Below are 24,204 nucleotides of genomic sequence, written 5' to 3'. Positions count from 1 at the left end.
TACCCCATTAGTTATCCCAAAATGTGGAAACGGAATTTATAAATAATTCTTTTGATTAAACTACATGTAACGAACAAAGTGGAAAATAGAGCTTTGAGTAAGTAAAATCTCGTTATTAACCAGTCATTGAACAATTTCAATACCATTATCTTGAAATTAAAACTCAATCATTCAGCGTTGTTATCTACACCTATAAACATTACTATTAAATTTAAACAAAAGGCAAAACTAAATGAATTTGATAGTCGTAAAACTGTTTTATATAAATTACCAATAAAATAATAATATTAAACTGAATTGTCAGATAATAGCTATGAAAACAAGTTTATTTGATAAAACAACTGACAGATAGAATAACTTTATACGTATTTTCTTCAATTATAATCTAGTTTATGATTATCGAATTTTACGCTGTAATTAGAACATTAAGTCAAGCTTGCAGTAATTTATCGCGTGTTATGTTTTATTAAAATTTTCATTACAGCTGGAAAAGTGCACAGCAGTCGTTCTAAAATAATCGATAGAAATTGTATTGTTATATAAAAACAGACAAAACGTGAGCCCACCATATTTAATTTGTTGCTCTATTTTCCCCGCTTAAAAAAGCGAACACAAAAAATGTGTACCTAAATTGAAAGCTTTATTAACCAACGAGGAATGAAAATTTTAATGAAGTCTGTTATTTAAAATTCTATTGTTTAATAGAATCATTGTATTAATTGTATGGCCAGTCATTATCGTGCAAATATAACCGCAGATTTGGTTAAAAAATTTGAGATTTGATCAAAATGTATCCTCCTCAAAAATCTCCCGATGCGAACTGAGAGATACTTAAAAAGGACGTCACGGAAAAGCAATATTTACTATTAAATTCCCTTTTACTATCTTGACCGGAGCTTTTTATATCACATCATTTACACCTGCTTAAAACTCCGTTACGACATCGTAAAATTACACTCGACAAAATCATCATTACTGATGATAATTTAACGGATCCGAGTTTTTAAATTATAAAAATCTATATAATAGTAATAAAAACTCGAGATTCCGATCATTTTATGACTGCTACAATGTTTAATTTTTATCGTTGTTGCAGTGAATCAAAGAAAGTAAGTGGATTTTTATTTGTGGAACATTCATGTTTTATTTTTCTCTGGAACTGACCCGGCGCCTCCGCCATTTCGCGTAAATTAATTTGACTTAAAAAAATGTTGCAGCGGGGTGTGAAAGCACTATTGTAAAAGTTAGCAGATGTCGATTCCCGCGTGGTCTAAACACATCATAAATCTATTTTCTTTTGTGTGTGGTCAGTGATTGATGGTTATCATAAGTTGGTAACAAAGCAAGTTATTAAAATTAAAAGTTTTGATTTTCTAGATTTATATCTCATGTCGTTAGGATTAGAATAAGCTCGCAGCATTATAACGATGATTTGGAGTTTGCATATGGTTTAGAGCACAGAGATTAGTTGTGGGAATCCAATCTAAATTGTTTTTTGAAGAGTTGTAGTGTTTTCTCATGTTATTTATTACAGTAGAATCTCGATTAGCTGTGCAAGAATGCACAAACTTAAAATTTGGATGTTCACGAGTAACGTTTAGTGTGCTTTAGTGACATTAGGTCAGTACAGAAATAAAATACGAACTTTTTTTATTTTATTGCGACTTCAGTAGATCAAAGCAAACGCAACATCGCGAGTCCATCGTCGTTCAAATCCCATCACCCAAAAAGGAAAAATCCTATCTTGTTAGATCCAACGTTGCCATCATCTTCGTACACGGACCTACTGTACTAGAAATTTTTTATTAGAAATTTTCACCCACATTTTTAAAATGACAATTAACTTACCCTTTAATCCTGATCTCTAAACTGTATCGTCGCGCTCCTACCACTGCATTACCCTCAAGAAACCAGGCACCACTCACACGTCTTTAGTTTTACTTTTAAAGCACTAATTATCTTGCACACTAAAAGTACTTCGGCACTGTTTTGCGAAACTCGACTTTTAATTTTAACACACGCGGTTTCGACGGTTTTTGCGAGATGGTGACGCGACCGCGGAACCGAATTTACGAAACAAAAAAACAAAAAAAAAATTACAATGAACTATTTCGGAAAACGCCTAACAATCCCAGATCTTACTGTAATTAAAAAAATAAATATTAGGGAAAATAAACTAACTCACCCTTTAATTCTGCCCTCGCGCTGTAGCGTCAGGGGTCGTACCTCTACATCCCACTCTAAGAACCAGGAACCAACTCACTCACTCACCTTGATTCAAAAACGATTTTAATTTTATTTTAAGACACTGACCGGACAAAACTGTCTCGCGCACTTAGATATACAACAACAGTAAACGGATTAGCAAAACAGTGAAACACACTGAAATAAATTTCGAGATACCGAAGCACGTCTGAATAAATAATGGCTTTATGGCTATTTTTACGTAATGATTAGCTAAATCTCTCTTTGAAAAAAGAAACACTAATGTAAATCAATCAATGTACTGATTACGTACCTGATTATGTATTAAATACCACACATTTTTTTCACTGACATAATAAAAATTAATTCGTTGGCGCTATTGCCATAGATTTGTAAACAAAACTGATTCTTAGTCATATTCAATAATTTTAAATTAAGAACTTGGAGTATTCGTGTGGAGTCCGGTCCTGAGAAGGGCGGATAATCGAGGTTGTACTGTAGTTCGGTAAATAAGTTTCTTTCTGAGATTTTGAGTATTATCCACCTTTTTCATACAAGTAGAAAAGTCCTCTAGCCACAAAAGTTTCAAGCTACAAATTCATGGGATTAGTAAATGCCCAAGTCTTTTCCGAAGCGATAAAGATATCGACGTTTCACTCCATTATTTTGTTTTATCACATCCTTAAATCTACGACCATGTCGAGGATGGATTATCGACTCCCTGGATAATAAAATCGCTTTTTTCTTACAACACAATATGGAAAAATATAAAACAATTTTATGGACAATTACGTAGCTAATGAACAAAACCGGATGTGTTTTAGGACTGAAGAATATTTATAACGAATGGTCGTTGCCCTAATGAAGCCGAAACAGAGACATTAACGATTTTCTTTACAGGCGGTTTGTGTATAATGAATAAATAGAGGTCAATATCATAATCCCGAGCTGTCATTCTGATTTACTTTGTGACATATAACTGGATCAATCTCTTGACAAACTTAATCAACTCAATAAGATGGACAAACAACTTGAATTTGCAATGACTCTCTCAGGAAACGATAGGACATAAATCCCTCCAACATTTATCAACCTAAAAGACAATGATTTTTCCACTTAATGTCCTGGAGTTTAATTGCTAGTTCTGCATAGATGGAATCTTTAGAATAAAAATAACTTGTATCGTCTGAATATTAATCCATTTTGGAGTGTCGATTAAATTATAATCATGCTTTATCTTCCTCGCTTCAGGGCGAATTTAAGCCGTTCAGGTTACCACCAGTTTGCAGATATAGCTTGAAATTCCCCGGTAAAATTTAGGCATTGCCATTTGTCGACAAGGTAAAGGCGGCACTGCTGAGTTGCTTTAACATGATTATTATTCTCACGTACAAGACTTCGTCGACTTTTCTGATAGATAAATGAAACAGAGAGTCGAGTTACAACTTAACTTGCGCTTATACCACCTCTGATTTTCTTGTATTATGCTGACGCTCAACATTCACTATCGATAAAACTTTTCCAATTAAATAAAACCGAAAATCAATATCATTTCTTGCACACTTCATTTAAGATTCTGTGCCCAAATTTGATTCGATTTAATAACCGCAAAATCAATAAACCTAATGCTCCTTTTATTTTATTATTTTTCGATCAAAACTTCTAATTACATAAAATTTCCGTTCACTGGGGACGATTTCCAGTTAAATCATTTTCCGGTTCAGGAATTTATTGTTTTTTCAATTTCCATGGGCATTCGTTCTGAAAATGTCTCATTTATAAGAAATACGACCCAATGTTGACTAGGCGCTTAATTATTTATATTTTATTCCTTCTATCCCTTCTTGGGTGTACATAATTCTTCCCAACCCGAAATCCTATAGCTAAGGTGTTTTAAAAAGATTCCTCCAGAAATTCACCATGATTTAGTTCTATTCTTTCTGTGATTTTAGCAATAAAGTTTTACGCCCGTCCCTCTTCAAGGGAATTCCTCTTTTTGTATCAATTTAGAATAGTATCATGTCCCTTCGTGACGTGATAGGGCGGTGTGATTAAGCTCCCTAACCCTAATTACTTATTAAAGCCTAATTCCTCAAGTAGAAACGGTTTAGTGTGCCAATGCCATGAAATAAATATCCAAAGTTTTAAACTTGCTTCGAGAACGGTTTTAAAACTGCCATTACACAAATTCTTTACGGTAAAGTTGTTGACGGCTTCGATACAACTTAAGTCTACAATTTTTCTAATTACACTAATTTAGGAAAATTTGTACTGGACTCTAACAAAATTGAACATTTTATAAATCAATTTCTCCTTCGCTAGTAAAAATTTTTTAGAAAATTTGTCGATTGTGTTATTACGGCCTGGAGGCAACCTCTACAACAGCCACTTTAGCACTCTGAACAAATTAAGTACAGCTACTTTACAGCCACTGTTTGAGTACATGACAACTACTTGACCACGAGTTCGATACCCCAATGCCCAACTTGGCTATTTCTCTTTTTGTAAAACAGCAGGTAAGCATTTGGGCAAAAGCTCGCAATCCTCCGACGTGATCGACTTGTATTTGTAAGCAAAAGCTTGTCTTTTCAGAGTCAATAGAACCACATCTATTTTCGCCGCGAACTAACTTTCTGGCGAATCATAAAATCCCGAGTTTATTCGAATAAAAAAATGTAAAATAACATTACAGTTGCACTGCACAAATTCCTGGGTTTAATTTATTTTAGTTGCTTATAAACTATACATATCTGCGGTTTCTGCTTTTATTGCAATAAAAGATAGTTGTAATGTAGCTGTAAAATGTGTTTCCGCAAATGTACGCTTTTTCCAAATGGGGTTAAAACATGGTGAGATTTTGTTAGATCTCCAAACTAAATAAGGATTTTATTTTTATATGGAAATGCCAATATCCGCAATAAAGCCGAGAGTTCATAAATACTCGCTTTATGACACTGTTAATATACACCTGAGTAAAATTTCGCGCAAAAATAAACGGTTGGGAGGCAATTAAGGAAGCTCAAAAAAGACTCGCATATAAAATACACCGTAAAACAATAATAAAAAGTTAAGAACACAAAGTAAGCACCGCTATATTTTAATAACTACGTATTGTTATTTCAAAAGTGCAAACAGTTTCTAAAAGCTGTTAATGAAGCATAAAATAAGATATAACGACGGTTTTTGCATATCTGCAACTGTTGTTGCTTTAGAATCTGGACTTTTTCGAACAATTAAAGAATCCTGGACGTCGATAGAGTTATTAGATGAGAAAGAGTGCCGTAAAACTTTAATTAATGGAATGTGTCCGGTTCAGGTGTGGGTAGTCGTTGCTCGTTTGTTGAAATGTTCTAACCAAGACTTGAACTTTGTCATGTAGGAAAGAACGAAATGAGAAACTTTATTTGGTTGCTTTTGTAAATTAAAACGTGTCTACAATGTAAAGATTTATCCAGTTTTGTGATAATTGCCACAGCATAACGTATGTTTTGGTTGTAAACGTTGTAAGAGCGTGTTAAGCTGTGAAGGGTCCTGTATCACATCATTCAACAAAGAGTAATTTACTTGTCATTAACTGGACTGGCATCTGATTGGCGTGTTTTGACAACAACCCACCAACCACTTTCGGACTTTATAGCATACAAGTGGTTCACTAATTAAATCGTATTGTTTGAGTTAACCGCGGATAAGAATTAAATATTTCAATTGGGATTTCCTGATAAATGCTTTTTACAACTGTCCAACGAAACTAACGGGAGATACATCAATTAAAAGACCAAATCGAGACCCCCATGAAATATTTGCTTACATTATTTCATCCCCGATCTGATACTGACAACTACGTAACACTCAACTTTTTATGTAGCGTTCCTGTTAATTTTCAATTGGAAGTAAAATACCTCCATTTGTTTTTCAGTCACGGCTCTGCAATTTTTGTTGTTTCAAATTTATATTGAAAACGTGAGTCTCAACTCGATATAATATTTACTCTAAAATACAGACGAAAACTTGCCAAACTGCAAAATACGTGATTAGGAAAATTTATTTGTATTTTACCCATCTTATAGAAACTTGACACTTAGAAAATCTCGTGGGATATAAGGGTTCGTACGTCTACGCTCTCGGAAAATGAAATAGATACCAAAGCAGGAAAGGGACCACTAATATTTCAGGATTACGCTTCATCAATATTTACACCACAGAAATAAAACTAACAAGCTTTAATATCCATCCACTGATTTTTCGCGTATCTTTAGCAATACCATTTATAAAAGAATTGAACAGTTTAACCATAAATCTGTATCACGATACTGAGCAAGTGACACTTCTTTTCTTATCCTTTGAAACTTTTCACTTTTAGAAGGATCAGAATGACTTATATAACGATTTAAACTTAAGGAGGTGAAGAAGCTCATTTTTAAACTGACTCAACATTAATACTTCCTATTAAATGTCATAAACGTAATATTGCGCGCTGTAGTTTACAAACCGAAGAAAATAGAATTGTCTTCTCAAATAACCGCACCTATTGGTTAGAGGGCTTCAGTTGAAGCTCATCAATACCGTGCTAATTATTCATTCTCTTGCCTATAAATAGAAGGAGGATAACTCAGTCAACAACGATTTGGGATTGTAATATTGAGGATCTACAGTAAAAATTAAAGAAAAATATTTACCTCCGAGCTAATACCAACCAGCAAAATCCAGTCATTAAATATTAAATAGTGATCTCGGGGATAAAATGTGATAGTGATTTTAAGGAGAAACAGTTTCCGCAATAGTTGAATTTTTCAAGATAGTATTTATGTTTCGTAAAGTGGATCTTTTTCAGCATTAGTTTCGGTTGTGAAGTGCTTAGAGATAGCGCAGAATCGTGTCTTTATGACGGAATGATGCTGTCGCTATTAGTCTAATTTGAATAAATTTTGTGTAATCCCGGGAGTAAAGGTGTTTTTATGGTAAAGAGTGAAGTGATGTATTACGTCACATTCAGCACTAGCAAGCTGGTAAGTTGGAATGGATGTGAATGCTACACTATTCCCTGGCAAATTATAAAGATTTATAGACATGTAAGTTAGACAAGGCGCAGAACTAAGCGGATCTACCTCTCCCCGGTCCATAAATTTCCTCCAAATTTAGTAGAGTGTGACATTCTCGCACCTTCGACAACATTCTTTCCTCATTAAGTTGTTTAATGAAATTTGCGACAAATGGCTTGTCGAACTGCCGAGTCATAAATTTAATATATATTGCATTCACGGCACCGAGCGGAGCTTTGACAGTTTTATAATTTCTTTAGCAATACCAGAAAATCACAGTGAAATATTTGTCACAGGTAACCATCACAAAAGAAGCATCAACATATTGATCGTAATTTACGCTAGAATAACGAGATTTTTATTTCGCCGCTTTCAAAAAAAGGAAGAAGAAAATACTCAAATTCCGCATATTGATGTAAAAAGCTTTTGGTTGACAGGCAGAAAATGCGCTTGTCAATGGTAAGGCAGAATAATTGAACACGTACCTAAAGGATAAATCTCTTATGTTTTTCAAACCTCTTTTACGACAAAAAGTAGAAACATTTTAATTTGCAGTTTTTGAAGAATTTTTAATTTCGCAAACCCGACCACATAAATTTCATTATTGTCATAACCCATTCTCTCATCAAACGCACGCTGCCACTAAACAAAAGCTATTTTCGCTGTAAAGTTGACAGTGTTTTTGTCTGCGGATCGTAAGATAATCAAATTAAATGAAACTGTCCGTTTTAGAAACAATTTATTACAAATGCATTCCCACACAAAGCGTGTGTTATTAATTCATGTAAAACTGGCATGAAAACTTCCAATCTTTAATTCGTGGATAAAATCTTGATTAATAAAAAACCGTAGCAAGAATCACTTTTTTTCTCCAACCAACCGAAAACACCACAAAGATCAAAGCTCCGATTTTTCAACTGGTCACTCGGCTATTCCAAAAATAGAAACAGGAGTTATCTATTGTAAACGTGTCTCAGTGGCGAATTTCTCTTCAAATAACACCAAATACCAACCTGATTGCAAAGCTTAGTGACTTACAGGTACGGCCCAGTTAAATCTAATTGGTTTGTCAGTAATTGGACTGGTGATACTGAGCAGCGAACTGGATCAAGAATAGCTTTGCGTTCTCTCGTTCTCTTTCACTTATCTTTATAAAGGTAATGAGGTATGTGATGTGGGTTACTCTGATCAACTAGATGAAAAAATGCCTCTGGAAGGGATTTTCTCGATCCGATTACACTTCAGAATCAAAGAGAATTTATTGAAAATTGTAATTACACCAAAAGAAGCTTAGACATTTCTACAAGTAGTAATACAGCGGATTTTAATGCCTGTAGATCCACAGGACGTTCATTTAACGAATCTCAAAAAAAGGTTAAAAGCCTTCCCGCGTATCTACGTGGATGTCTAAAGTAACGTCATGAATATTTTCTAAGTTAGAATTTCAAAAGCACGCGCTGTGTCTAACTGTAACTCAATTTTACACGGGTTGATATGTTGTCAAAATTTTAATAACTTTCAATCTTCAATCATCACGTAAAAATTTAGACACCAAAGATAGTAAAATAATAATCGAATTGTTCATTTTCGCTTTTGGTGGATGCGCCGGTGTTTGATTTCCTTAAGACGAGAAAATTGTGACATTATCTTTGGGACGTGTTTTTGTTTGTACTTTGCTTACCAATAAATTCTCTGCAACTGCTTTCGAGGCATTACTGTCGCCACAGCATAAATCGAATCTTCAAGTCTATTAATTTTTCCGACGCCTCTGGTCACCCAATATATGTGAAAAATTGCGTCACTTTTAGTCAGATTCAAGCTCGGAAGATAGTAATTTTGAAAATGGGCGTTAAGATTTATTGAAATCGTATATCTATTTTACTGGGGTAGTTTTCAATTGATAAATTTTAAGGGTATAAGTTCACAGCTGGTACATTTATCTGGGTCGCTAGATCTATATTTCATATTCGTATTCATCGTCGCATACACAACCGTCATGAGGGTTGTTGTCAGTTTTGGCGAGTCTTCTCATCCAGGACGTAACGAATAAATTACGATGATAAATGATATTATAATTTGTTTTTTGTTGCTATTTCAGCGGCTGCTTGAATCGATTTGATTTAGACGTAAATCTGGCGCTGTACACAGATCAAATTATTGTTTGAAGCAGGAGGTGTTTGTAACCAAACTATTGGGAATTACTTCAAGTGTAAGCGTCACGAAATGTCTCTTAAGGGAAACATGCGGTATTTTAGAATAGTAAAGCTTTGATATATAGTCAGACGTGTGTTTAATTAATCACAATTTCACAACATGCGTAGCGAATGTGCGTTTCCATTATAAATGAACTAAAAAAAATCTAACCCACTTTTGGTTACTTATTAAATTTTGTTGCCTTTTATCAATTTCCTCTTTTGACTGTTTTTATTTTTATGCACGAAATTTAATATTAATGCTGATCACGACTGCGTTCGCTTGTCTGCAAGCCAAGCAACGATAAAATTATGCGCTACTTTTTGAAAGAAATGAGAAACTCTCCCATTTTCACCAAAACGACAAATTACTCTCTATCCTCCTTGATTACTAAATTTATTAAATCTAATCTAATAAAACCAAGTTAAAGTGATAGTCGCTACGTAATGAGATTATTGAATATTATTGTGCTTCATCTGTGACTATGTGAATTTCGTTAGAAACTAGAAAAGAAACCTCTATCATTTATGAACGGCAAAGTGCTTTCAAAGAGAACATTTAATAACAGAGCAAATATCCTTTAATATCACGTACTAATGTTTATGTTTAATATATGAGTAAACGGACGGGATTTATGCCAAGCACTTTGAATAAAATAGAGATTCAAACAACAGACTTGGACAAGAAAATTAGGGTGGTCAGCTCTCTACAAACTTATCTCAAGAACCATTCATTAAAATGAATTTTTAAATGGCTTTATTACTCAAATAAAACTTTGTTATGAGCTTAGAACTTAGCAAATAGTCTTACAGACTAGTTACAAACTAACACCTGTTTATTTGCCAAGCATTTGAATTCAATTATCAGTGAGTTGTGGACATTGATAATAAATTCCAATGCCAAATGCCTCAAACGTTATTAAATAGGGCACACAATTAGACGAACATCGATAGTCACTTTTAATTGATCAGTTCATCAATTTTCAATATGTGTGCTTTATGTAGGATATATACACGACTTTCATAATTGGAATGTACAAACCTTCATAAGCTTCATTTTTTATACTCTTTCAACATGATTTTTTTTTTCGAATATTTTTCATTAAATAGTATCAAACATCGAAATCAACTTTTTATTTTTAATCATACGCTGCATTTCAACTTAACTTTGTTGATTAGCTTGCACTCGGAATTTATACGCCGTTTAGATTCACGCTGAATCATTGAAACATTTTTTAATTTACATCAGTGCTGAAGCGAATTTAAAACGATATTTTACTGTGTTGTGCCTCAAAAAATTACGCGGAAATTCAGGTCTTTTTTTTATTTGAACAAGATGATAATTGAGAATTTAGAGTACCTATCAACATTTTTACATTTTTGGTGGATGCGCCCGAATTTTTGCTAGTTTCAATTCGTGACTTTCTATGTACAGGATCAACCCGAATAAAGTGTACAGATTTTAACCACAATATCAGACACCGCTGAAAATAATAATTTTGCAAAACCCCTTAGAATTATGATTGCTGCAGAAAATTTTAAACATTTTTTTCTCTGAAACGGTGATGATTCGTAACGCGAAATTTGGCCATCATTTCAAATTGCCGTGCTTGATATTGGGGTTAAAATCTTTGCACTTTATTCGGGTTCACCCTGTATATACAGTGCGATTTTTAACACGGGTTATAGGAGATTTAAATTCAGATCTGACAAAAAACAAAAGTTTCGAAAAGTTTTTCATTTTTCTTAATTTTTAAAGTTAAATATCTCGGAAACTATTAAAGATATTGAGATGCGATTTGCGCCAGTGTTTTCCTTGGTTCATTTTACGTTAGAAAATGTTCTCAAAATGACCTAAAATTAAGCAAACTCAACAAATTTTTGCTCATTTTACGCAAAATGTCACAGCCGAGAATTTTTAATTTTCGTCAACAAATAACTGAATTATGGCCGTTTGAATTTTTGGGTTGTGGCCAGAGGACCGAATTTTTGAAGATTCGAAACCATTCGTGCTCAATATCTCAAAAACTATTAAAGATATTGACATGCGGTTTGCGACATCGTTTTTCTCGCAATTTTTTACATGAGAAATAGTTCTCTGATTTACCAAAAGTCAAAAGTTGCAATTTTTCGCAAAAATTCATGACTGAAACTATGCTAAACTTCTGATATCGATATCTCGTTTATTTTTTGTAGTAAACTTGAATTATTAATTAACTATTAAAGTAGACACAAGCAAATTTTCAATGAGCATCTAAATAATTCTGCCAAAAATTGGTAATTAATTTAAGCATTAAGTATTTAGCGAAAATTTAGCTCGAGAATTTATAAACCCAGTGTATAAATAAAGATTTTTGCTTTGTTGATTTGAAAAGCACTCTGAATGTTAGATACAAATAAGAGATATTTTGAAAACTCATTAATAATGTTTTTTAATCGGTTGCAGATCTTGCTTGTAATAAATCCGCCCGTGCCTTCGATAAATATAATACTTAAAACGAATCGCATTAATGAATAATGAATGTTTGTGTGCATTCTCGCGGAATCTCACGCGAGTGTATTTTTATCATTTCCTTACTGACTGGGATAGTTCACGGTATCAAATCGATCGCAATTAACATTTTGCATGTTACTAACATTATTACTAACATTTTAGAACCTTGCGAGAAAACATTTTGTGCTTGGGGTGCACAATGTATCACTGGTCCTGATGGTCGTGCCCTCTGCCAATGTCCCACACATTGCAAACAAAAGGTTGACCTCGTTTGTGGGACTGATGGAAAGACTTACACTAATCGCTGTCAACTTCGGGTGGCATCTTGCAAGGCTCGACTTAACACCAGGGTTAAACATGATGGGGAGTGTGGTAAGCAATTTTCACATGTAAAAAGCTTGTATGTTTTGCTTATTTTGCATGTAACAGCTTGACCGAAATCATTAAAAAATAGGGGACGCAAATTCCATATTAATTGCTTTATATCCTAATAGTTTTGTTATGCAACTCACGAACTAATAGCTTCTTTAATTATTTTCACCACACAAATACAATAAAATAAATTAATTAAAAACTATGTCGCAATCTTTAACTGCAATAAATTTTGGTGTAATTAAAGCTGTCTTTATATAAACAAAAAGCGCACGTACTAACAACAAAGTGATTCATTTTGTTCGACAAATATTTTCTCGGCAAATTTCACTTTATACTTTAATCAAATTCTTCCGCCGACAATATTTTAAACGATATGAAATGAAAAAAGTTTTCTTTCACATTTGTCAAACCAGATACATTTATTTGGCAAAGCTCCAGCACAATGTCAGCACAGGTTTTAAATAACACACTTTACCTAAAACTTGTACATTAACAATATCGAATTTCAAATCAATTTAAAAAAAAAACGATCGTTACAGTGAAACCGCCACCAATTAATTTATTTAAATCACAAAGTTTTCACCTCGGGTCTATTTTATGCTAAAATATAGAAACCCATGTAAACCCTAAGAGAAGAGGGTGAATTATTGATATTCTCCGGCAAAATTACCCAAATAAAAGCGGAAACCGTTTAACAACAGAGATTAGAGGTATCAAAGCTTAAACCCAGGTTTAAGCAATACAACATTTTCAAAAAATTATCACTGTGCAGACATTTCCGCAATTTCACGGATCTGTTCACATAAATTGTAGTTTTTAAAAATAAAAAATAAAACTTCAGGCGGGACCGCAGACGCTCAAAATTGCCTCTGTTAAATCCTTAGCTCAGATAAAATGAACCGTAAAACGACAGGTACATGCTCACCTAAAATGAAAGACGGATGTACTCGATAGTGCACCGAGACAATTTTATTACAAAAATTATCATAAAGTGAAGGAAACAAAATTTTGCACTAAAAGAATTTTATTTTCTGTGGTGACATCTTCCATTTTTCTGAAATAGAAACTCAGTTAACACCCACTATAACTTTTCAATTAGTTCACTTTTGTGTTGAGCTTTTAAAAATATGCTGCCAAAATTATTTATGAAGTTTTATCGCGGAAAGTTTAGACACAGCATCTGAAATCCTGAAGTTCTTTGTGATTATAAATCTCGCAGTGTACATAACTTTAATAGAGATATAAAATACTTTGGTTAATCCTCTTAGAAGTCATAACATCTTAAACTCATTAGAGTTGATTCAAAGGACGTAATCTTATTACAAGATGAAAAAGTGTAACGATGACCATCCCATGAGTTTTGAACATATTTTCTAGAGATAATGCCAAATATGTGAGCCTCTCATTTCCCTCGAGACTAAACAGGCACTATTTCTCGACTCGCAGGTCCTTAAATGGATAGTTACTGCCCAGCGTGTGACCTCGTAAAAATATTATCTCGTTATGAAGGACCTAGAAAGGAATTATCTCTTCTTACATTTCCCTACATTCACACTCTTATCAAAGACAATTTACGATGACATATTTCTTTCCACGTTTCAAGGGTCTCTTTTAATGAAAAATGAAGTCTTAGGTTGGTCAGTGTAAATCCGCTCAAGTTTCTAAATTTTAAAAATGGTGGATGCGCCGGGTGAAAAAAAAAACTCCACACGTTAAATTCGTTTATTTGCATTATACTATATCACGACGCGTTAATTAGCTGCTCCACTTGCATATTATGTCAGTCTTGAAACCGTTCATTTAGCTACTCATCTTAATTTTAGATTAAAAAGTTAGAGAAGATGGTAATTATGAAGTGCAAGGAGGAAACTGCTTGAATATTTACTAACTCATTTATTCAAATCTAAACGCTTGAACACGTTGCTTTTGCCCAACGTACGCATTATTCGCCAATCGTTGTAGTTCTCATATCAAGACGTAATAATTTCGTTGCGTGGTCCCATAAGTTCGTTATTAGTGTAAGCCTGGAAAAACTTTTAATGTTTGTGCTTTGTCGCAAGTAAAGTTAGGTCACAAACCTTCTGTTGGCTGCCATCTATCAAAGAGGCAAGTTTTCGAGTGAGTGTTAACAGCGTTTTTGAAATATTGCATTAAACTAGCAGTAAGGTACTATAAAAAGCCTATTTACGTCTAAAAAAGACAGATAACCTCAGCAGGTAGAATTTGTAGTAGATTATAGTAATATTTCAGAACAAAGCAAAACGTCACTGGCCACCTACGCGACGTTGTAATCTCTTCTGGTGCTTTGCCGAACTTAAAATCAATATGGCGCCTGCTCTGCTGTGTGCAGTCATCGCTACCTGCAGTGCAAGTTAGTCTGTTTCAAAGCCGAAGCACAGGATATTTACCTCAGTGACGTTTCGACCCCTGTGCTGTTCGCGCGTTCGCAATACGTCGTAATCGATCGTACTACTTCGTATAGTATCGTGTCCTGGAATGTGTCTGGATCTGGTCCTTACACAACACTCAAATTAAAACGGACACATACACCTATTGCACCTGTTAACACTATTATCCAAAATTGGCCCACAAATTATAGAAACATCCACACGGTGCGTGCTCAGCTAATATATCCAAAACACCACGAAATATAAGGGCTAAATAATATATCGTTTGATCAGTTGAAGGTACTAAGGTAGTACTGTAACCACATTGTTATACAGTCGAACTTCTGTTACTCGAATTTTTCTACAACTCGAAATTTATTTTATTCCCTTGCGTTTCCCTTTAAATTTACATGTGATTTCTTATTTATAACTCGAAATTCTATCACTCGAAAATTTCTATAAATCGAATTAAATTTTGCCGACATACGATGTTTAAACTTCTATAACTCAAAAATTTTCTCAGAATTAGCTTGTAAAAGCTGATATTGTGGTACTACTTTCTTGAAACTTCTGAATATATTAATAGCTTTAATGCCACCATAAATCTAGAATTTTATCAAAAGTGTTAGATCTCCAATGTCACCGAAAAAACTATTCTGAATTATATTTCAAAAATCTGGTTTTGGTAAGTGATTCTGAAAACTGAAGAATATCTTAAAAATTCAGATCAAAATCAGATCTTTAACAAAAATTTTAGAAAATTATTAAAATTGCAACTCGAAACGATGTATATTTTGAAGATTCACATTTATAAGTGAAAAATGCGATTGAACTATTGAAACTCTTTTTTACAATGAAAGACTGCTACTAAGTACATTTATAATTCTTTAAAAAAACATTTATATGAAAAAAAATTTAAACAAACCGAAAATTTATGTACTTCAATAAAATTTTAATTTTTTGTTTCGTTTTTCTTTAACTCGAACCAATTATGGTTTCCTTTCAGACTTCGAGTTATGGAAGTTCGACTGTACTTATAAATAAGAGACTCAATTAAAATGTTTGAAGAGTGTCCATAATAGCGGCCTATTTTGCCATACAAACAATAATTCATCAACTCATTCGACATTTTCATTTGGCGTCGCATATTATTGGCAAAAATTCGAATCTTCGTTATTATAATATAGAATATAAAATAAAAGAAAATTGGATGAGCAGGCACCGTGGATAGGCAAATTAAGATTTAAAGTTTCCACACTTATATAGCCCAAAGGAGTAATTTTTTAAAGGAAAAGTTAATGATATTGCTGTAGTAGAATAATAGTGCGGTTGTAATAAAACTTTTGTAATGAGATATTAGTGAGGATTGTCCTCTCAGGAAAATTCTGTGATAAATTCTTGTATAGTTGTATATCACGGTTAATCGATGGCAGAAATGGCAGCAAAAATAAATTACATATTGCTGTTGATACTAATAAATAGCCGCATTGATATGTCGTTATGTTGCTACGTATTCCCAAAGGGTAAGTGGGAAGTTTGAAACTTTGTTGTAGATAATGCGCATGAGTAGAATAGTAATATAAAGCTTGAAAAGAGATGTTTTAATATAATGTATATATTTTTGTGTTTCAGAGCAAAACGATCCTTGTAGAGACAAGCAATGTGGTTTTGGGGCACGATGTGTGGTGTCCCCTGATGGCCGCAATGCCAGCTGTGTCTGTCCGGACAAATGCCCCAGCTATGGAGATCACACAACGTCTCGTCCAGTGTGTGGAAGCGACGGGGTGGATTACAAAAACCAATGTGAACTTCAAAAATCCGCTTGCACTTCTAACACAAACATCACAGTCAAGTTTTCGGGCAAATGCGGTGAGTGTCAAAGTTTCTTCCACACTTTTAATAGAAGAAGTTTTAAGAACCTGAATTTGTCGTAGCGTTAAATAAAAAATACATTCTTTAATAACAAACCAAGGCGGAATGTATTCATTTTACAAGAAATCTGGCACGCTAAACATAGTACCCAAAATGATATTTTAAACGCTTTAAAGTACATAAGTTGAGTCGAAACTTTTTTATACAAGTCGAGATAGCTGAAAATTTTTTCAACTTTTTCATTTTAACTTTTCCGAGGTTAAGACTCGCATCAGCGAGCAACTGGCAATCGCTTTAAGACCAAACGGTTTACGCCGCCATGCACAATTACATAATTAAATTCTGGAAAAACTACAGATCGGAAATAGAATTAATTGGCCTCTTAGGAAATTGTCCGGATGGTTCTGATAAATATTGCAAAGCATCAGTAAATATTCAAGCTAAACGTGCTTAATTGACTCTCGTCGGCCACTTAATTCATTATTTTAAATTGCTCCAGATCCTTGTGCCGGAGTGGAATGTGCAGAACCCGAAGTATGTCAGTTGGACGAGCATCGCAATCCCGTTTGTAGATGTGGGGACAGCTGCCCTCTAGAATTCACTCCCGTCTGTGGATCCGACGGAAAAACTTACTCCAACGAATGCACGCTGCGTCAGGAAGCCTGTAGGGCCCGGAAAAACCTCAATATCATATATAGGGGAAAATGCAGCTCAGGTCTGTCTGTATTCCACACTTTCTCTTTTATTTGCTTTTGCGACGCACTCCAACGAACACGCACCGTTTTAATGACTCTTCAACAATTCTTAACTTTGACTCGAATCGATACAACTTCCATCCGACACAGCCAGCATAACGGAGACTAACAAGCGCCAAAGGGGACGTTATTTTTGAGGGAAAGAATCAAATTTACACTTACTGCATTCTAAGTAACGTACATTGGATTTATTCAGCTTTCAATGCCTTCTAAATTAGGTGGGTTTTATTGCTCGCTTCCACTGCGAATTTTTCTTGCATTTTTCCGAACCGCACCAACGAGATTTTTCAGGAATTCCTTTGTATTTTTATTTGAGAAATAATAATGAAAATAGCCCTCGGACAAGATCGAATTTGTCGTCTTAACACAATCTGAAGAAACCTGGGAAATGGTGAATTAGCTTAACTAAACAGCGGAGAAGAAGATGGATTATTTTTGTCCCAAGGCGTGAAATTTTACAATTACCGAGTGTTGATCAATTCCTTTCCCGACCCATCCATTAAAATGCGTTTTCTTGATTCGGAAGCCTTCAAACCGGTTACCATCTAAAATGAAATTACTGTTCAGCTCCGGTTGGAGTGGAAGCGAGAGCAGAAAACAGAGTTTTGTTTAGATTATTGAATGTAACCGGGGATGGAAGTTATGTAAAATGTCATTGGATGGAGTAATAATAAGAATGACGAATAGCGTGCTATAAATCTAATGGCAATGATTTAAAATTCTCAATATTGATGGTTGGTTTATTGCAGGTATAAATCCGTGCATGAGCGTGCGATGTACTTTGGGGGAAGAATGTGCCATAAATAAATTCGGCATAGCACATTGTCAGTGCCCACCCACGTGTGAGCCCATCATGAGACCGGTTTGTTCAAAAGACGGTCGAACGTTTCCATCAGAATGTGAATTGAAAAGAACAGGCTGCCTGACCAGGACTACTATTGAAATATCGTATACTGGAGTGTGTGGAGAGAAAGGACCTTGCAGCGAGCACGTTTGTCAAAATGGAGCTACATGCGTCGAACGATTCGGGGTTGCACACTGCGAATGTCCTGTATGTCCTGCTGAATTTGAACCTGTTTGTGGTTCCGACGGAATATCCTATGGCAACGAATGTAAGCTAAGACTGGAAGCTTGTAAGCACCCACGCGATATTACAGTCCTTTACGACGGTCCTTGTAGTAAGTTTAAAGTTTCATATCTTTACTGCTATATTGGGTAACGTCTTATATTAGTCTTCAAAATAAACAGACATAGTATATTATATAAGTGCCCCAAGGCGCAGTTTTATGCTTTCAGGAAATATCTACATCTCTGGGTCGGATACGTTCGAGTCTAACATTATTTTTAGGCGTTTTGTCGAACTCAAATCTACAAATACGAAAATCCTCCACCAAATCATTTCTTTTATGCTCTACAATACCCACCACTTGTACTAACCCAAATAATTTTTTTCTGGTTTTGTTTCAGACGGCTGCGAGAATAAAAAATGCGACTTTTACTCTATTTGCGAACGCGATGGTGCAACTGAAGAACGCTGCATTTGCCCCAAATCATGCACAGATCTGAAGGTAAAAAAGAAACATAACTTACAATCGCGGCTATAAATTCAGAGCTTTAACAATTGCTTAAATTCCCGTTTACAAACTTCACGACGGTCAGCTTTCTCGAAATTGCAGTAATGAAAAAGAGTTTATTTAAATAAACCAATGTAGATTTGAAACACGTCCGAATTTATTGAAATCCTGTATTTATATTCCGTGCTTGTTCAGATATTACCGGCTAGTGTATAGATGATAGTTAAACACATTTGTTCCCAAAGCTCAACGATGGAACGGTTTGTGGAACAGATGGAGTGACTTACGCAAACGAATGTGAACTTCGCATGACCTCTTGCAAAATGAAGCAGTACATTTTGGTCGCGTATAAGGGAAACTGCGGTAAGTTTAATGCCATCATATTTCTAATTAATTTGCCATTTCGGAAATCTATGTCGTACGGACCTGCGCCGCTGCAACCTCTAACGAAACAGGAAACATGAAGGAAGCTAAAAACACACTGACCACCATAAAATAACGCTTATCAAAAATGTACGAAACACTTTAATAAATAAAACGCTTATAAAATATTCAAAAAAAGCTCGGACAACCGATTTATCGATTGCAAAAAAAACTAAAAGACTGCTGAATTTTATATACCTTTTAAGAAGCATTTCTCCGTTGGGGATCGCTTTATTTTTCGTTTTTACACAACAAAATTTCACTGATGTAAAATTAACTCAAATTGAGTTATATACGTGATAACTTGCTGCCTGCGCCAGTTTTGTGTTATGAGCTAAGTTAAGACTATTGACAAAATTAATGTGCTAATTTTCCAAATTTCGAACGTTAATATTAACTTTGGTTAGAGCACCAATTACAAAGTACTCTACTTACAAGAAACGAGAACGGCGACGTTCACTAAAAATTGTCGAGATATTTTTTTCGTAGATAATAATTTCAAAAACACGATATATCATCATTGAATTTAACTCAGCTTAGAGACTGATTAAGTCAACATTTTGAGCTTACAAATTTGAAAGCGGAACGAAAACTTGTTGATTTGTGTCCGATTAAATTTACGATTCACGTAATTTCAGTTGTTTATTTTAAATTGAAAATGTAACTTTTGTTTATTAAAAATTTGTTAAAATCGAATATTGGTTTTATACCTGAAATTTTGCTTATTGTTGTAAATCACGAGCGCCGATTACTGAAAATGGAAAATAAACAGATTGAATTGGCAAAAGCACACAGCTTTCTCAAAAATAATTAGCAAATTGAATTAATTCGGCGAAAACACAGGAATATAGAAACGGTGGGAATGAGTGACATGCTTATCTAAATTTAAGTTTTTATTTATGGGTGATATGAATAAAAAATTGTGGGTCTGGTGCTGGTCATTTTCATTTTATTAGTTGAAGGGTTTTCCTATTGAAGTTTGAAAGGATATAGGAGTGTTAGCGGCATGATGAAATTTTCCTGCTGGCAAGAATAATTGTTTTGTTTTGATTAAAATTGTCGAAACAATAGCTTCCATAAAGTGGCGCGCAAAAATGCTTAGTAATTGAGCGATAAATATTTCCAGATTTATGCCAGGGAGTGGAATGCAAATACGGTGGTAGATGCGAAGCTGGTGAGTGCGTGTGTCCCACAAATTGCGAAGGCTCAGGTGATGAGCCGGTGTGTGCATCAAACATGATGACATTCCCCAACGAGTGCGAGTTGCAAAAAGCGATGTGTTTACAACCGACAAATTCTCCCCCTTTAACGGTAGTGTTCTATGGCGACTGTCGCGAAAGGTTTCCAGTGGCGGGATCCCTCAGTAGTAAGTTCTCACAAGTTGTCATGTTCTTGTTTTATACTCCCTTTACCGAGCAACCGACTAATGAAACTCATTAACAACGATCTAACATCCTCTCCAGCAACTCTTTCCCCCTTCACGGCTCAAACTAACATCGGCCCTGGCACGGACCTCGATACAGTTGGTCCAGAGAACACAATTCCAGATTCTTCGACTGTTGAGAAAGAAGCCTGCCGTGATATTCATTGCGATTTCGAAGCCACTTGCGAACTTGGTCCAGACAACTTTCCACGTTGCACCTGTCAGTTCGATTGTGCCGGCGCCGCACTCGTTTCTGCCTCCAAGCCCGTTTGCGCCTCCGATTTGCGAATCTATCCTTCGGTTTGCGCTATGAAGATGGAAGCGTGTCAAAGGCAGGAGGAGTTGCGGTTGAGGCCACTCGATCTCTGTCAAGGTTTGATTAACACCGTACTAATTTCATTCATTACGACTAATTTATCCATTACTCCATCAAATCGAATTTGTACGCAGGAATGGAAGTAAAGCCATGCAATGGTGAAAAACCATTAACAGACCCCCTCACAGGAAAGGAATTAGATTGCGGAAGCGGTCCGAAAAGACAAGATTGTCCTTCCGGCAGCTATTGCCATCAAACAACACGATTCTCGAGGTGTTGCCCTAAAGGTAAAAGATCAAAAATTACAAACAACTGATCACCGCCACACACTTGTTAATTCCAGATCAGAGTATCCTGGAGCAGAAGAGCTGCGAGGACAGTTGGTACGGTTGCTGCCCAGATGGGAAAACCCCAGCCCAAGGCCCAAATCATGCAGGATGTCCTTCCCTCTGCGGATGTAACAAGCTCGGTTCCTACTCAGACACGTGCGATCCAGAAACGCAACAGTGTCGTTGTAGACCGGGAGTAGGTGGTGCCAAATGTGATCGATGCGAACCTGGATATTGGGGTTTACCAAAAATCTCCTCCGGGCATCACGGCTGCATTCGTAAGTCTTTCCCATTTGTTGAACTGAAAACACGTTTTGACATTGTGTAGCTTGTGGATGTTCCACTTTCGGATCTGTCCGAGAGGACTGCGAACAAATGACTGGAAGATGCGTTTGCAATCCAGGAGTGCAAGGTCAAAAATGCACAGTTTGCACCAGTCATAACAAGGTTTTAAGTCCAAACGGTTGTGTGCCAGGTATGACTGATAATGGATTTAAGTGACATATCTTATTTCAATTGAAATTCCACAGCGGATCTGACTACGTCGCCTCCGACGACGTGCAAAGAATTGACTTGTTATTTTGGAGCAACATGCGTCGAACGGGGTGGATTTGCTATATGTGAATGTCATACTGAATGTCCTCAAGAAAATGACGCTCAAGTACGTTGTTAGAATAGTTCGACATCTATAGAAACGGCAACACAAGTAATTTACGAATCGCGTAATCTGACGGGATCTCTTGTTACATGCATCGACAGTCACAAATTAAATTATTAGCTTCGAACTTCAGAGAACAACTAATGACGGAAAAATTACATTTCCAATTACAAATACAATTGTTAATCTGAACTTTAGAGAATTGATTTAAATCCAATTACATATAAGTAAAATTGTAATATTTCAGGTCGTGTGTGGAAGCGACGGTCAAACATATCCGTCAGCGTGCGAGCTGCGCCAGGTAGCTTGTCGCCTACAAAAAGACATCGTAGTCCAAGCGTTCGGTACTTGCAAGGGTAAATTAAAAATGAAATTGCAATGAACAGATTTACACAATCGAACGTGTTTTATAGAGGACATGTTTCCAAGCACGGATTGGCCTGTTCGCCGTTACACTCCGCTACAGTTTACACAACCTGACGATTCTAATTCGCCTTTATCAAAATCGACACGACATCTACTAGTTCCCGATCCCCGTTACTACTATGAGAGAAGCGGATCTATTATGCGCCCCGTTCAAGGAGTCTCTTATCCTGCTGAAACAGATAATAAAGCTGCTTCCGAAATAAACGTATCTGCCACAGGACCTAATGCCATTTACAATACCCGCGGTGAGACTGATATGCTCTAAACGATTGTATAAATAAAAATTAACGTAGACATAATGTAGCATTGTGGTGTAAACTGTTTGAATAAAATGAGTATATAAGATAAAAGACGTGTTCTTATCTCATGTAGGTGGAAACTACGCTCCAGCATACCGTCCGACCCCTGCCACCGTTCGCGTTGTAACAGCCCTTCTAGGCGATCTGTGTTCAGATAACTCGGATTGCATGATAATGTATAGCCACTGCGTAGCAGGAGCGTGCACTTGTCTTCCTGATCATTCCGAGTCGTCAGATCGCCAAGAGTGCATAGGTAAGGAACTCTTTGTGGAATCCCCAACGCTCATAACGGTTACTTGCAGCTGATCCTCAGCCAAATCCCACCGATGAATACCGGGCGTGTAGTTCATCACCTTGTCATCAGTCCAGTACTTGTGTTGATCTTCCTGCTGCCACATTCACTTGCATTTGCGACGCAAACTTTACGGGCTCTCTTTGCGAAACCGAAGTCATTTACAAACAATACGATACGCCGGCATTCCACGGTCGCTCCTACGTTAAACTCAAACCACTCAAAGCTTACCATAAACTCAGCATTGAAGTCGAGTTCAAAACTCACACTCACGACGGAATATTACTTTACAATCAACAAAAACCCGACGGATTAGGAGACTTCGTTTCGCTCGCCATTGTCAATGGATTTGTCGAATTTAAATACAATCTAGGAAATGGACACGTCCTCATCCGCTCTGTCGACAAAATTCAACTCGGATTCTTTCACAGAGTTGTTATTAAGAGATATCATAGAGACGGCATACTCAAATTAGATGAGGGAGAAGATGTCGCAGGACAAGCAAGAGGCACCCTCAAAGCTCTCGATTTACTTGAAGACACATACGTTGGCTATGTCCCCTCCAATTACACAAGGTAAGCTCCCTTACTCTTCCGTACACATATTTTTTGCTCGCATGTAAACCTGAACAAACTTTGATAAGCACTTAACCTCACACTAATTTATTTATTAAATTAAAATGCAAGGAGGAAATTTCCTACAGCCCCGGGAGGGACACTTACCGATTCATCCTTGTTTACCAAACCATAAAAATTAAAACACAAAACACCAATTTCTCCCCGTAATATCGCTAAAGATATACAATGTCATTCGGGAGAGTTATCGAAACTCGATCTTATAGTCTTTACGTAAATAAAAGAAGGGAACAAAACTGTAGGGATTGGCGAAGCCATCCAGAATGTGTTATCTTGTATGGGATTTCAGAATGGGGAAATCTTAAAGATGACTTAGTATAAAGCTGTGTCCTCGGGGTAAACCGTAGAGAGAGGTAGTTGGAAGCGGAGTTGTGTTTGATTAGTTATAGACAAGTTGATAAAACAAGAACGTTTCAAGGACTATCCGTTTCTTCTAATCAAACACCGCTCCGTGTTAGTTTATTAATTGGATCAATTATTCACATTTTTTCAAGTTTGTCGACCTGATCG

At 35.8% G+C, this 24,204-nt stretch overlaps 1 protein-coding gene across 12 annotated transcripts in view; it reads left to right on the top strand.

Moving 5' to 3' along the window:
* The window catches only part of LOC148166914 (agrin-like), a 122,342-nt gene that overhangs the window by 92,872 nt on the left and 5,266 nt on the right, over positions 1-24,204 (top strand). For 6 of the 12 annotated variants that reach the window (XM_088048331.1, XM_088048328.1, XM_088048329.1 and 3 more), the window contains 16 exons: positions 12,093-12,302; positions 16,325-16,561; positions 17,064-17,279; positions 18,069-18,497; positions 18,787-18,887; positions 19,139-19,256; positions 20,443-20,682; positions 20,780-21,112; positions 21,190-21,342; positions 21,399-21,662; positions 21,713-21,859; positions 21,915-22,045; positions 22,290-22,398; positions 22,456-22,713; positions 22,841-23,020; positions 23,070-23,634. In XM_088048331.1, the coding sequence (XP_087904457.1) occupies positions 12,093-12,302; positions 16,325-16,561; positions 17,064-17,279; positions 18,069-18,497; positions 18,787-18,887; positions 19,139-19,256; positions 20,443-20,682; positions 20,780-21,112; positions 21,190-21,342; positions 21,399-21,662; positions 21,713-21,859; positions 21,915-22,045; positions 22,290-22,398; positions 22,456-22,713; positions 22,841-23,020; positions 23,070-23,634 (3,691 nt within the window). The remainder of the gene's footprint in view (positions 1-12,092; positions 12,303-16,324; positions 16,562-17,063; positions 17,280-18,068; positions 18,498-18,786; positions 18,888-19,138; positions 19,257-20,442; positions 20,683-20,779; positions 21,113-21,189; positions 21,343-21,398; positions 21,663-21,712; positions 21,860-21,914; positions 22,046-22,289; positions 22,399-22,455; positions 22,714-22,840; positions 23,021-23,069; positions 23,635-24,204) is intronic. The other 6 variants (XM_088048335.1, XM_088048334.1, XM_088048336.1 and 3 more) reach the window with 3 other exon arrangements.

This window comes from Gnatocerus cornutus, chromosome 10 (genome assembly GCF_029298725.1).
Source record: "Gnatocerus cornutus isolate USDA-ARS CGAHR chromosome 10, icGnaCorn1.1, whole genome shotgun sequence".
Classification (NCBI taxonomy): Eukaryota; Metazoa; Arthropoda; class Insecta; order Coleoptera; family Tenebrionidae; genus Gnatocerus; species Gnatocerus cornutus.
Note: the sequence above shows the minus strand (reverse complement) of the source record. Positions and strands in the feature narration are given on the sequence as shown.